The following is a 15,703-nucleotide window of genomic DNA, read 5'->3' as shown; positions in this document are numbered from 1 at the left end:
CAAACAATTGCCAATATAAATTTTCCTAAAACACTATGAAGCTTCTCAAAAAATCTCTAGTGGCTCCTACTACTCCTAGATTAAAACAATATATTGTTCATTCTGTATTTAAATCCTATAGGATAAACAACAAATACCTTACCTTGTACATAATGCTCTAGGATTTATATTAAAAAATAAATCTCTTCCTTAGTATTTAATGACCTTTACAATCTGGCAGAATCTTTTCCTAGCTTGAAATCTTCATTTTCCTTCATTTACTGTGTTCCAGCCAAATTAACCTATTTATACAATTCCCTAAAAACTTTACCTTTCCATATTTTACCTTAATAAATGAGCTATTCAGATTTAGCACTGTGCTAAAATCTGGGGATACTGAAACAATGAGATAATCCCATGTTGCAAAAAATTCATATTCCAATTGGGAGAGAGAACCCCTAAAAGAAAGTTCAGTGACATGGTGAATAGAAAAGTCTGAAAGTCCTAAGAGTTCAGTGATTAGCATCAGTAGATACTTAAATTGCATCAGTAGGTCAGATGGCAGTGCCAGGAATCTGGAATGCACAAATATAGAACAGATAGTTGGTGAATCCTAAAGAACCTTAGGAGCCACCTAGGTGAGCATGTAGATATAAAGGTCTATTGGTCCTCCATTTTACTCTCTTATCTCATCCAAGAAATGTAAACAGTTAAGTAGTCCAGATGGGATCTGAGCAAGTAGAGTTAATGATGAGGTGAAAGCAAAAAAAGAAGGTAGCAGAAATAATGAAGTTGTAATGAGACAAAAGAAGAAAGGTAGCAAAGGGATCTAGGTAAACTTAATTTGCATATGTAAAATAAAAGCCATGAAGCAGTTGTCTAATTTCCCATTTTAATCAATTGCTTCTCAACAGCAGATTTCTCCTTAAACTGGTCTTCCAAAAAGAGTATGAAACTCTAAAATTTAAAGAAAGATAAAACAACCTAGCAAAATGTTTTCTGTCCTCCTAAGGACCAGTTACCAATGCTTAAAAAGTCAATCCAAAGGGCTGCAAAGTGACACAGTGGATAGAGCACTGGTTCTGAAAGTAAGGGAGATCTGAGTCAAATCCAGATTCAGTGTGACCCTGTACAAGAGGTCAGTCTATCAATAATTAGCTCATTGATATGGTTATACTGTACTCTTATCTTGGATCTTTCATACTGAATAAAAAAATCATGGCAAAACAAAAATGAGGCATCACAAAATGCCTCACACAGAGCTCATTTCCTCCAAGCACACAAAGCTGTGTGCTGAAATGAGCTACAATAGCCAAGTCAAAGGAGAGTGGGGCTCATATTTTGATTTTTAACAGTTACTAGTTAGCTGTATAAAAATAAGTCACTTAACTATTCCAATCCTCAGTCTTCTCATCTGCAAAATAAGTACAATATCTTCATTTATTGTGCATGAAGTGTTGACTGATTATTAGCAAAACTAATCAGTATCTATTGTTTCGCATCCTCTGTGATATTATTTGACATAAACAAAATTTCATTATTTTGAACATATGCCTTCATTTTGAGGTTTTTGACTACTCCCTTCAAAATAGTTCCAAAACTACTCAGCAAAACTTTAATACTATTTTCCCCTCCCCACTCTCATCTGTATCCACTAAAGTGGCTCATTCTACTCTATAGAGATTTTCTAGTGCTATCTGGATTTTTTCCCCCTACTTGATTATTTTATAACAAGGGACTTTTAGTTTGAAAAGTATAATGTTTAAAAAACAAAACCTGTTTCAATTTTAAAGATACTATTTTTAAAAATGTATTGTTCATTTTATGAACTTCAAATTCAATAATAAGTAGAATTAATTATTTTTAGGATCAAATTAAGGATCATTATGTCCTTTTGTCTCCATCGTTTTGTAATCCATTGCTTTTATTTATGTTTGTCACAGTTCTGTTCCTGTATATTTTTATGCTTTATTGCTATATTTGTATCTAGGTAAGAAAATTTGGGGAATAGAAAGGAATAGAGCAAAATTGGAACAGAGATTTTTTTCTATGCCATCATTTGGAATGAGCCTTTAAGGATTGACATAAAAAACACATTATTGGTCCTATAGCTTATTTACTGTATGTCTGCAATATCAAAAACATCTTGGGAGTTCTAAAAAACCTTTTTTGTCACAAATAAATCAAACTAGCCAAAGAATTGCTTTCTAAAGAAGTCTCCGGAGAAACACATAGTTTTCCTTTTCCCTTTATTTCTCTAGCATACAGTTCAGGTTCAACCATAATTTATTTTTCTGTGCCCCCTTTTAATCATGAAATTCATAGGGTTGTTTTTTTAATTCAGACTTACCCAAAATATGAAGTTGAAGATAAACATAGAGTATTTTATAAATCCATTGACACTTGCCATTTCTAAAGGGAAGGAAGAAACCAAATGGCTAAAAAGAATTCTCTCTAAGGAATGTATCCAGCAGCGTCCTCAAAGTGGTAGGTGGAATTTCTGTGTGCTGTTAAAAGGGGGGGGAAAAAAAAAAAGAAAAGAATGAGATGGATAAAAATTAACCAGCAGATTTAAATTAAAGGTACTATTTGTAATTTAATTTAAAGGTACTGTTTGTAACTTAATACCTTTCCTGAACTAGGCTAGGGTATTTCTTAAGATTAACTTCCCTAAATAGAAATGAAGTTACTCAAGGGGATGGAAATGTAATGCTAGAGAAACTGAGGCAAGATAAACATTAGAGAGTTTTTAATATTTCATCTAATTCTGATGCTATCTGGTGCCTGGCAATTCCTTTTCTTCTACTTTATTCTTCAAATAGTTCTGGGATTATACAGTTCTCCTAGCTTGATGTGAAGTAGGGACATACTTCAGGAATCTATGACTATATATACTGGTTATCTCTTTCTAAAAGCACATTAGTAATGTAGTAAGGTAATTACATTATGTAGTAATGTAATACATTAATGTATTAATGTATGTAATGTAATTGCTACATTACTAATAGTAATGAGGAAAGAATTGTTATTATAGCCAGATGCCCAAAGGGCTATCAAACTGTGCATACCCTTTGATGTAGCAGTGTTTCTAAAAGAGAAAAGGGTCCACATGTGTAAAAATGTTTGTAGCAGCTCCTTTTGCAGTGGCAATGAAGAGGGAACCCCAAAACTGAAAATCCTTAAAGGAGAAAGTCTCCTTCAATGAGGGGACTCCACCAAAGCACAAATAGTTTCATCTTTGTTATCTGGGTGGGATCTGCTCAGCCCTGAATCCCACTCAATTCAATTCAAATTCTATCCCTAGCTGAAACCCAGACAGGAGGTAACCTGGGACTCCACCTAGGAGTCCCCTTTCAGGAGCTAAAGCCCTCTATTATAAAAGAGCCAAACTAAACCCTCTCTTTGCAGAGGTGCCAAACATGCCAGCCCTATGCTTGGCACATCAAGGGCTTCTACCCACTGGAAACTTCTCTTTATCCTTACCTATTTCCTTAACCAGAACCTTACTTCCAATCCCCATAATAAACCTCTTTTATTAATCTAAGTTTTCGGGTCTGTAAATTCCTTTACAGAGAATTTCTGTGCCACCAGAAAGGGAATCCTCAGAACTCCCTACCCTTGTGCTGCCACGAGACCTTATTTAATTCCCTGACCATCAGAAACCCTAATTTCATTTGGATACCCCAAATCTAAACCTTATCAGCAACTAGAACTAGAAATTGAGTGAATATCAGTTAGGAAATGGTTGAATAAGTTATGGTATATGAGTTATTTTATTTATTTATTAATAGTAGTATTTTTTTGCTGAAGCAATTGGATAAATAACTTGCCCAGGGTTACACACAGCCAGGAAGTACTAAGTATCTGAGGCCAGATTTGAACTCACGTCCTTCTGACTTCAGGTCTGGTGTGACTACACCAACTAGCTGACCCTTATGATATATGAATTATTACTCTATAAGAAATGAGCAGGCTGGTTTCAGAAAAGCCTGAAAAAGAGTTAAGTGAACTGATACTGAATGTGATGAGGTTCTGTGGAAAAGAATTAAGGTATGAGAATTGATGTGAGAATTCCTTCTCTCCTAGGCCAGGTCTTGAATGAATTCAGGAACCCAAAATCTGAATGGCAAAAGGAAGTTTTATTTTTTACTAACAAGCTCTCTCTTAGTGGGCAAATTTGAGCTGATTGATTGATTGAGCTGATCAAGATCTTTTCAGAATTTAGAATTTGCTGATGCTCCAGGCTGTTAGGATTCTTACAGGGTGCTAAGTCAGTTATCTAATTTAGCATGGTACTTAACAGTTCTCTAGTTCACTATCCTTAGTACTTATTATTAGTACTTAGTACTAATAATAGTATCTTGTAATTCTACATTCAATAGAATTCAATATCTTTCATTTCAATTCAATATAATTTCAATTCAATATCAAGATTCAATAGAATCTTGTAGTTCTACAAGATTCACATCTTTAAGAGAGCATATATAAGCTAGGAGCCTCAACTAGGATTGAGTCTGAGAGATTCACAAACCAGAGAAGGCAGCTTGAGCTCTCGAGACCAAGAAGAGAGATAATTCTCTAAGAAAGGTAAAGGAAGGAGACAATAAAGGATTTGGACTTTAACTCCTGGCTGCATTTGAGGTGATTATTGAACTGAACTAAAACTAAGGCTGCCTCCAGAAGCCACCCAAGAAACCTGCTCCCAGAGAACATTAGATTTTAGAGAAGAATATTGCCCCCAAGTTAGGGGCCAAAATGTAATGCTCTTCTCTAAAATATATTGCTTTCTGGGAGCAGGTTTCTTGGGGGGCTTCTGGAGGCAGCCTTAGTTTCAGTTCAGTGTAATCACCCCAAAGGCAGCCAGGTATTAAAGTCCAAATCCTTTATTTTCTCTTTCCAAATCTTATCTCCTTCCTTGGGCCCGGTTAGCTTTCTTAGAGGATTATCACTTTCCTTGGTTCTGAGAGCTCAAGCTGCCTTCTCTGGTTTGTGAATCTCTGGGACTCAATCCTGGTTGAGGCTCCTAGTTTATATATGCTCACTTAAAGATGTGAATCTTGAAGAACTCTAATAAGTGCTAAGTAGGTTAGTGAACTAGAGAACCGTTAAGTAGCATGCTAAATTACCATGCTAAATTAGATAACTGACTTAGCACCTTATAAGAATCCTAACATCAGCAACCCCAAAAGATCAATGGAGGATGATCTCCAATTGAATGAAGCCGCTTATCTTAGAAGTTTTGTTGGGAGGCTCTCTTCAACAATGAGATGATCTAAACCAGTTCCAATTGTTCAGTAATGAAGAGAATAAGTTACACCCAGAGAGAAAACTATGGGAAATGAGTGTGGACCACAACATAGCATTTCCACTCTTTCTGTTATTGTTTGCTTGTATTTTTGTTTTTCTTCTCAGATTTTTTTACCTTCTTTCTAGTTCCAATCTTTCGTGAGCAGCAAGATAACTGTATAAACATATATTGTATTTAACATATACTTTAACATATTTAACATGTATTGGATTACCTGCCATCTAGGGAAGGGGGTGAGGGGAAGGAAAGGAAAAGTTGGAACACAAGGGTCAATGTTGAAAAACTACCCATAATATGTTTGTAAATAAAAAGCTATAATTAAAAAGAAAAGAAAAGAAATGGTATATCTGGAAAGTATGCCTGTTTCCAAACTTTTTGAAGTCTTGATCCCCCTTCTTTTACAGATTAAAGGGGACACAGTTTCAGAGTTCACCCTGTCAAATGAAATGAGCAGAATTAAGAAAAAACATTATATACACAGTAACAAGAAGATTAAGTGGTGATCAACTGTGAGAAACTTTGTTAAAAAGAATCATGTGGTGATACAATACAATTTCAATATACCTGGGATAGAAAATGCCATCTGTATTGTTATGCCACAGTTCTCTGTTATTGTCCTAACTCAGTTTCCCTAATTATACTGACTCAGTTTCCCTAAATTGCCCTGCCTTGGTTTCCCTGAATTGTGATCTAATTGTTCTGGTCAATCCGGCAATCACCCCTCCCTCTTAATCGTCAGAATATTTGATAAGGATAAAAGATCTTATATTTTAGAATATCAGAATGCCTCTCCCCATCCCAAACTATCAGAATATCAGATACCATCTTATCAAGATGCCTCCCCCCATTATGTCATCCCTATCTCCTGTGGCTCACCCCACCCTGTCAGAGTTCTGTTCCTGCTCTCAGCACCCCCTTGGTCTACCCTCTGTATCTAAGCCACGTGTATATATGTCATTGAGAACTCAGATTATTTGCTGGATTCTTGGAGATGATAGTTTCATTCAGCCCTGGGACCAAATCATGGATCCATTTGGTCCCAATAAATATCTCCCTTTAAATAAATTATTAAATACTCTCTAATCTCTATCTTGCCTCAGTTTCTCCAGCATTACATTATCCAGAGAGAACTATGAAAACTGAATATGGATCAAAGCATAGAATTTTCATTTTATTTGTTGTTGTTTGTGAATGGGACTGATTGGATGAAGTATTTCTCAGTATTAAGTCACAAGTTCTCAGAATGAGACTTTGGGGAGGTCATTTACTCTCTGTAGGAATGAACTTTGAACCTGAGATACAGGAAGTTGCAGGAAGTGACATGACCTGTGGAAGGCAGCCAGCATTAGTGATCATTGGTCAAGGATGGTTTCATCCTGTTAATCTATCTAATGAAAAAGCTCCTGTCTTTTGCTTTTAAACCCTGGACAAGCCAGAAGCTGGCCAGGTTCCAGGAGCACATGGCAGGAGCATGGGATAGCTCTCAGGTTTGTCTCTGGGCCTCTCGCTACAGGGATTAAATAAATGTTTTCTCTTTGTACCTGATGATGTTTCAGATTAGTTAATTGGATTGGGAAGGGGGTCTTGTACCTGCCCCTTCCCATACAGTTTATGGGGGCTCAGCCAGGTATCTGAGCTCCTGAGCTCCTGATTCAAGGTAGGCATACAGGTTGGGTTCTCCAACCTACATTGAGATCAGATTCCCAGCCTCCCTCTCAGTGAAGATAGAGCCTAGGAGAAACTCAGATACAAACAGAAGGCTTTGAGAAGGCTCCGAAGATGAAACCACCAGTGTTTGAAATAAAGCCAGGTAATTTATGCATGTGTAATCCTAGAAACACTGTCTGCTAATGTGCCCTTGAACTATCCTTGTGGGCCTTGGGATCATCAAGCCTTGGGTGATACAGATTAAAGGGTGAGGGCCGGATTAAGGGGTTATGTTAACAGCACATGTTAGGGGCACTCTATGGGGAAGGTAGGCAACTCTTTCTGCCAAGCGACCCTGGAGGGGGTTGGCTGTGCATTTGCTGGAAACCCGTGGGTGAGATTGGATGCTCTGAGAGAGAGCAGTCCAACCCAAATCTTTGGACAAAAAAGTGCACTAGGTATTTTTTGTTATATGTAGGAAAGTGGAGAAGAGATGGTCTCTTCCATGTGATTTTTGTCTGTTTGTCTCCTTGTGCAGAATGTCTTTGTCATGTTTGTTCTGTGAGCTAGAATTTGTTAGGCCAAAGTTGTAACTTTAGGAAAGTCTTTAGGTAAATTTGATGTTAGTAGGAACCCTGCAAAGATACTTCCTAAGGCAAGTGGTATAATAGGGTTAATTAGGTTGGGGTTATTTTCATTTAGTGGGTTTATAGGGAGGAATGGGGTTCTTTTAGGAGGGCGGAAGTGAATCAATGGTATGTTGTAGACAGCTGTAAGAGTAGTAACTACTAAGGTAATTAGTAGTGCTAAGGTGTTAACGTATGATGTATTTATAGCTTCAATAATTGAGTCTTTGGAGTAGAAGCCCACTCAAAAAGGTGTGCCTATCAGGGCAAGGCTTCCCAGGATAATTGCTGAAGAGGTGATAGGGAGAAGTATGAGTAGGCCTCCTATTTGTCGAATGTCTTGTTCGTCGTTGAGGCTATGAATGATAGAGCCGGAGCAGAGGAAGGGTATTGCTTTGAAGAAGGCATGTGTACAAATGTGGAGAAATGCTAAGTGTGGCTGATTGAGGCCTAGTGTGACTATTATTAGACCTAGTTGACTGGATGTAGAAAAGGCTACAATTTTTTTAATATCGTTTTGTGTAATAGTGCAGATTAGCTGTAAATAAAGTTGTAATGCCTCCTAGGTGAAGTATAATGGTAAAAGCTGTTTGGTTAGATGATATAACAGGACTGAAGTGGATTAAGAGGAAGATGCCTGCTACAACTATTGTGCTTGAGTGAAGTAGGGCTGATACAAGGGTTGGGCTTTCTATGGCTGAAGGGAATCAAGGGTGAAGACCAAATTGGGCTGATTTACCAGTTGCTGCAATAATAAGACCTAGCAATGCTAAAGTATCAATATTTTTTATAAGGATTTGTTGAATATCTCAAGAGTTGCTGTTGAATATAAGTCATGCTATGGTTAATATAAAGCCAATATCACCGATTCGCTTATAAAGAACAGCTTGTAGGGCAGCAGTGTTTGCATCAGTTCGTCCAAATCATCATCCGATAAGTATGAAGGATATGATTTCAACCCCATCTCACCCAATGAAGAGTTGAAAGAGGTTGTTTGCGGAGACAAGAAGTTGGAACTTTAGGAAAGTCCATCAGGAATAATGGTTAGAGAATTTGGCTATTGGTCATTTCAAAATTCCAAAGCAATTAAATTAAACTGGAGAGGATTAGGAAGAGAGAGTGAAAGGTGGTGGTTTCTTTCTTTTCCCCTCCCATGTGTTCTGACTGCAGCAAGGCCACATGGGGCCAGAGGGAGAGAAAGAAACTGCTATTTAGTGAAATTCATTATTTCAAATATGATAGCAAAAGTAGTTTTATATTATTGGGAATTTAAAGCTGTATTTAATTAGATTTTAAGTTAAGATATAGGTTATTAAAACAAAATTCTGGTAGCTTACCTTAGGGGAGGTCATGTTTATATCTCCCTACTTAGATGGTATGTTGCTTTCTAGAAGTATTGTTTAATTTGTAAACTATGAGATATGTATAAGTTTTATAAAATTTAGTTCAAAGTTATTTGCGATTCTTGAAGTTTAAAGTTTTAAAAAAATGATTTAAAGACAAGGGACAATAGAGATTAATTTGTAAAGGCAATTAATAATTTAAATGGAGCATCAAGTCAGAAAGGTTATTGGTTTTGGAGTGTTTAATGCATGTTGGAGAAGGTTTGAGCAAGTGAGCATTGGGGGAGAGAGATGGGACAGGAAGAGATGAAGTGAAAATAGAGGAAAATAGCTTTCCAGAAATGGGAAACAAAAAGGCACAAACCCCTAGTGAATCTATTTGCCATGGGAAAGGAGATACCCCATGAGATTGGGGCCTATCTTTAGCTGGCAGATTGGATCCTGGGGGAAATGGCACCCTAAAAAGGTTAGATGTGATAAGTTGGGGTGGGGAAGCATGGTGGAAGTGGGGAAGGGTGAGTATGTGGAAAGGGACTTTGTCAGGTGATCTAATCCCCCTCTTCCCATTAAATATAGTACCTTTTTATCAACTGCAGCTCCTTGCTGGTTCAAACATTAATTGCTTCTACTGTTTAAAGGAACAAGGAACAGACTACATTTACATGTTAATAAAAATATTTTATTTTTATTTTTTTTAAGTCTATAGCTGCTCTAAGAAGTTTGTTGGAACTGTAAGTTTTCTGAAAGCAATTAATTTCTATTAAGATACCCCATCTGTCTAAAGCAAATTACTTAATGTTTACTTAAGTGCATAATAGTCTCCTTGTGTAAGGAATATGTTAAAAACAAACAGAGCAGGGGCAGCTAGGTGGCGAGGTGGATAGAGCACCAGCCCTGAATTCAGGAGGACCCGAGTTCAAATCTGGTCTCAGACACTTAACACTTCCTAGCTGGGTGACCCTGGGCAAGTCACTTAACTCCAGCCTCAAAAAAAAAAAAACAAAAACAAAAAAAAAAAACAGAGCAGGGTTATAATCTGATCTGATAATTTGATAGGATTATTTCCAAAAGTTTAATTCTTTTTTTTAGAATGAAGAGAGTACCAATGTTAAATCTGAAAGTTTCTTTTATGTGGAAACAGGATGGACAATTTTTTTCTGTATTGGATATTTTAAAAGCAAAATGATCTGTATAATGTTGAACTTAGAGCCATCTACTTAGATATGAAGGATAAACTGTATAAGCTGTGAACTTTCTAGGATGAAGCTTTTACTGTGATCCTTGAGAGCTAGATTCATCTGCAGCTTTGAGTAATGATAATTGCTGTAGAAGATAAAATCTTTTAGGACTGCAGCTGATATTTATTTGGAGTTTTGGATTCAGGTATGACTGTCTGCATAGATCATTAAACTCCACCATCTGAAAGGAATATGCCACAAGCTACTCAGAAAAAGCTATTACAGGTGGAAAGTGAAATTTGGGGATTAATTGGGGGGGCTATCTTGTTCTCAACTGAAATAGGATCCTTCTGACTCAATTTCCCAGTGGCCTTCTTTTGAATGAGAACCCACCTGATTATTCCTGAGTCTTGTTTAAGGTAAAATGGTTTTAAAAAAATTAGGACAGTTATCCGAAGTAAAACTGCCTTAAATAAATCATGTTTTTTTGTTTGTTTGTTTGTTTTTTTACCTCTTACAGCAAATGTCCGTAATCAGAGCAAGTGGTCCGTGAGATATAAAATACAAGTATGTAGATATTTTACCTTGCAGTTCAGCTCTGGAGAGCTTTTTGTTGCTGCTATTATATCTTTTTTAACCCTTTTACTTCCTGAGGCTAGAATTTCTTTTTCTAAAGGCTTACTTCTCCCAAGTACATGGGACCACTCCCACTTTGCCCTTTGTTCTTAGAGAGAAAGCTAGGAATCTCATCATGTCCTGATTAGGTTAAGTCTTTTTTAGCCTAAAAGTTAAACTAATCTGTCTAGAGTCTTTTACACTGTATGTTGATGGAAGGTGAGGCTAGGTGCTTGGGGTCTCTGTAATGCTTGAAAAACTGAACAAGATAGAGATTAAAGAGTATTTAATAATTTATTTAATGGAGAGATATACTGGGATCAAATTGGATCCATGGAGATGGGGACTGAATGTGGATCACAACATAGTATTTTCAGTTTTTGGTTATTGTATGCTTGCTTTTTGTTTTCTTTCTCATCTTTTTTTTTCCTTTTTGATCTGATGTTTCTTGTACAGCATGATAAATGTGGAAATATGTATAGAAGAATTACATCTGTTTAACATATATAGGACCACTTGCTGTCTAAAGGTGGGGGAAAATCTGGGAGAAAAAAAGCTAAAATAGATTTAATCAAAAAATAAAAAACCATACTATATATCAGCCATATTAATCACAATCGTTTTAGACTATTTAAAATTGCTAGATAGTACACAGTTTTGCTGTGGTTTAGGAAATGATGAGTTGATGGAGTTAGACAAATATGGAAGGACTTGGACTTATGATGGATGATGTTATCCACTTTCAAAGAAATAAAGAATAAGTTAATATAGATACATGTGATTGAATATGTGTAAGTATATTTATGATAATAGATATCTATCTATATTTATGTATATACATATATATATTAATACATACATGTGCTTATGTATGTAAGTACATACATATAGGATGTGTTTATTTACAAACATAAATATGTGTTGTTTATATAGGTATACACGCATGTATGTGTATATATATATGCATTATGTATATATACATATATACACACATATACATGTGTGTGTGTGTGATCTCCATACTTAATTGTAGCCTTCTTGGGGGAGGGGGCAAAAGAATAAAGAAAAAACGTCTCCATCAGAGAACAAAAGAAAACCTACAAGGAAGCAAAGATGGACAGTTCTTAACACAATGTATAGTATTTGTTACCTAGGCTCTCTTGAAATGGAAATGTATTGCTTTATATTTTGAATCTTCTCATATTCTGCTCTGCACATGGCAATTGTTTTTTTCCTGTTTTGTATTTAAGTTTAAAATAAATAACAGAGAAAATTTTTGCGGAAAAAAAAAAAAAATTGGATCCATGGTTTGGTCCCAGGGCTGAATGAGACTATCATCTCCAAAAATCCAGCACATAATCAGAGTTCTCAATGATATATACACGTGGCTCAGATGAAGAGGGTAGACTGAGGCAGGGGCGGAGTCAGGATACTAAGAGTGAGAACTGGACTCTGACCAGGTGGGGTGAGCCTTCAGAGATGAGATGACATAATCAGGGAGAGGCACCCCAGACTTGGGGAGAGGCATCTTAATAAGATAGTATCTAATATTCAAATAGCTTGGGATGGGAAGAGGCATTCTGATATTCTATCAAATATTCTGATAAAATGGGAGGGGATGTTTTGCAGAACTGAGAAGCAGAGAAATCAAGGCAGGACTGAGTCAGGATAATTAGGGAAACTGAGTGAGGACAATAAGAGAACTGTGGCATAATATCTGGAACTCCAATCCTATATCCCTGACTTCTTTATCAAAGAGCTATACTGTCTTCAAATGTGTTTTTCATGTTTTGCATGATCACAGGAGGCTATATGGAAAGAGAACTTTTGGAAATGATTACTGCCTGACATGGACCCAGAGAGGTTTCTGTTGTTTCTTAAAATGAAGGGGAATTCACTCCAGGTGAAGGGAAGCAGGATTATTGATCAGCTGCCCTTGTTGCTGATCATTTGCCCCTGACCATGACAACTTTAATTCCCTGACTCCTGTGTTCCTCATAGTTTCCAGGCATGTAAATTCTGAAAAGAACCTGCACATGTGCCTGTTGAAGGGACTTAAAACTGCTTTGTTTTGTTAACACCTGTTAAAAAAAAACCCTTGGGTAAAAGAGATCATACTCACTGAAGGGATATGTTCTATTGCACAAGGAAACAAAAGATAGAATTTAGGAAAAACATTCCTTGGTATCTATCCTAGGAAAGCTGTTTAGATAAGAAGCATCTTTGATAACCTCAGCCTCATCCCCCCAGCCCTTTTCTGGGTGGTGTTTCCTGGTTACTGTCCTCTTCATTAACTCTACTATAACTACTATATTATTTCTACTATCTATTACTCTGTTTAGACCTTGCATTTTAATATACTTGTGAGAGTTGCTTCTTCTAGACTCTCAGCCATGAAATTACAACTACTTGGTCATTCTAAAAATCACTGAGACCTGATTCTGACATTTAGGACCAGAAGCTGCTTGCGAGCACCCCCACCTACAACGCATTCCTCTCCCCTTTTCAGTCTGGACCCCACTGGGTAGAATCAACTATATACCCCTGGTCAGCTAGAAGCAGCTCCAGAAAATGAGACCTACGGCTCTTTGTCCCAAATAAATCTGGGTCTGGACTGCTTAAGGTGAGAAATCTTCAAACTGATGAAAAAGGAGGGGGGACTGATTGGGACTGATTGGATGAAGTATTTCTCAGTATTGAGTCACATTTTCCCAGAATGAGACTTTGGGGAGGTCATTTACTCTCTGGAGGAATGAACTTTGAACCTGAGATACAGGAAGTTGAAGGAAGTGACATGACCTGTGGGAGGTAGCCAGCATTAGTGACCTTTGGTTACGTCCTGTTAGTCTATCTAATTAAAACCCTGGACAAGCCAGAAGCTGGCTTGGTTCTAGGAGCACATGGCAGGAACATGGGATAGCTCTCAGGCATGTGTCTGGGCCTCTCCCTGCAAGGATTAAATAAATGTTTTCTCTTTGTACCTGATGTCTCCAATTAGTTAATTGGATTGGGAAGGGGGTCTTACACCCCACCTGTCCCTGTCCCACACATTTATTTCCTTGTGTTCTTTTTTTTTTTTTTTTATGATCTGTTTTATTTCTTGCACAGCATAATCAAGATGGAAATGTTTTGAAGAATTGCACATGTTTAAATTATATTGAATTGCTTGCTGTCGTGGGGAGAGAAAAATTTGGAACACTAAGTTTTGCAAAAATTGAGAGTTGAAAAATTTCTTTACAAGTATTTGGAAAAATAAAATACAACTTGAAAATAAAAAGAAGGAAAACTGTTAGGATCCAAGAATAAAACAAAGATGATTTTGGAGAGTACAGGAGATGCAGGCCAAGGATCTATGGAGAAATTCTTCTCCACATTCAGTGGAATCTATTAAACTGACCTATCTCAGAAACTGAAAAACTCTTCAGAATCATTATAAAGTATATTAAAAACAAGAAAGGAAGAAATAATGCAATAATGCAGGTTTGAGAGTCATTCTGATTCTCACTGGTAATCCCCCACTGCACACTATTAGTTTCATAATACAAAAGCCTCATCTGTCTTTGATTCCTTATTTGTACATTAAGAGTGCTTCCTTTCATAATTTGCAAACCATGAATCAGAGTAAAATTAATGTATACCTAAAAGAATGGAAACATAAAAGAATAAATCTTAAGTAAGGGCTGCTTCGAGGAACAGAGATTAAATTCTTTCAGTTTTGTTCCAGAGAGAACTACTAGAAGAATACATAAAAATTACAAAGAAGAAAATTTGGGCAGTTTAATGGAAACTTCCTACAAAGAGAACTCTCACTAAGTCCAATGAGCTTCCCAAGAAGGTCCCATTTTTGTTCAGGCAAGAGTTGGATTAAATGTCTTCTGAGACTTTTTGTTTTTAGTTTGGGCAAGATCAGATTTTCCACTTCCTCTGTCCAAACTTAGAATTTATTTTCTTTTTTAAAAAAAATTATTTTGAGGTCTTAAAAATTTGAGTACTCTTGGCTCTTTTCTCATGCAAAACAGAAATGCATTTTAAAATATTCAAAAGTTTCAGTATTTGTTCACATAAGCATAGTCTCCACCAACACAAATCACAGCCCCTTTATAATTTAGATGAACTTTTGAGAATTGCTTTCACCAACCAAGTGATGAGGATATTTCAAAGCCACCTAATATTCAACAAAGACAGGTGAGATTTGTGTTTTGTCTAGATGTTTGTATAATCTACAGGCATAACAATGAGAAATGTGAACTAAATTTCTCAGAGGACATGATGAGTTGCATTATTTCTTCCCTTATTATTTCTAAGATTTTTTTTTTTTTACCTCACCAAGGTATTATAGGTTCCACTTGAATGAAATAAATTGTAAAAGCTATCTCAAAAGATGGAGACAAGGTCAGCTGTATCCTAGGGCCAAGTTTCTTTCTCCAGAAATCATGTAGTTTACAAGGAATGGACCTTTTCTTTGTAAGACTAAGTTGGGGCCACCTTGGCATTGAAACTCCCATATAAGGTAACTTAATAATCTAAATATGGGATTGGGTTATAAGTTTTTTCCTCATATATGACTTAGAATGTGAGGTCATTTGTCTTGTGGAATGTTAGCCCAGGCCCTTATATAATTCTTGTCTATAACTGAGCCTCTCCTCTCCTTGCCTAAATGCTTGTGGGGAGGGAGACACCCTTCTTGTGAGATAGTAATAAAATTCCTTTCCTTGAGAAATCTCCTTAATTTATTTGATTTATTTGAGCCAGTGGTCTTGTCCCACACACACTGGAAGAGATAACAATTGAAATGTGTATATAGCCCATGACATGGGGTTCCTCTACTATCCAAATGACTCCGGGCCAAATAAATCATTTGATACTTCAACAGATTTAAAAATAGATATCCATCTCTGTAAAAAGTAAATATGAAGTTCTGACACAAATTAGATTAGATTTCCAGAATTCAAATTCATTTTGAACAAAGAAGTTAAAGGTGCACCTACTGTCTGTCCAATGCATTTT

General features: G+C 36.6%; 1 protein-coding gene across 2 annotated transcripts in view; it reads right to left on the bottom strand.

The window, feature by feature from the left end:
- TSPAN8 (tetraspanin 8) overlaps window positions 1-15,703 on the bottom strand; it is a 135,363-nt gene that overhangs the window by 37,873 nt on the left and 81,787 nt on the right. For both annotated transcript variants that reach the window (XM_074270539.1, XM_074270540.1), the window contains one exon: window positions 2,330-2,486. In XM_074270539.1, the coding sequence (XP_074126640.1) occupies window positions 2,330-2,389 (60 nt within the window). In that variant the 5' untranslated portion in view covers window positions 2,390-2,486. The remainder of the gene's footprint in view (window positions 1-2,329; window positions 2,487-15,703) is intronic.

The sequence above is a fragment of the Sminthopsis crassicaudata genome, chromosome 5 (genome assembly GCF_048593235.1).
Source record: "Sminthopsis crassicaudata isolate SCR6 chromosome 5, ASM4859323v1, whole genome shotgun sequence".
Classification (NCBI taxonomy): Eukaryota; Metazoa; Chordata; class Mammalia; order Dasyuromorphia; family Dasyuridae; genus Sminthopsis; species Sminthopsis crassicaudata.
Note: the sequence above shows the minus strand (reverse complement) of the source record. Positions and strands in the feature narration are given on the sequence as shown.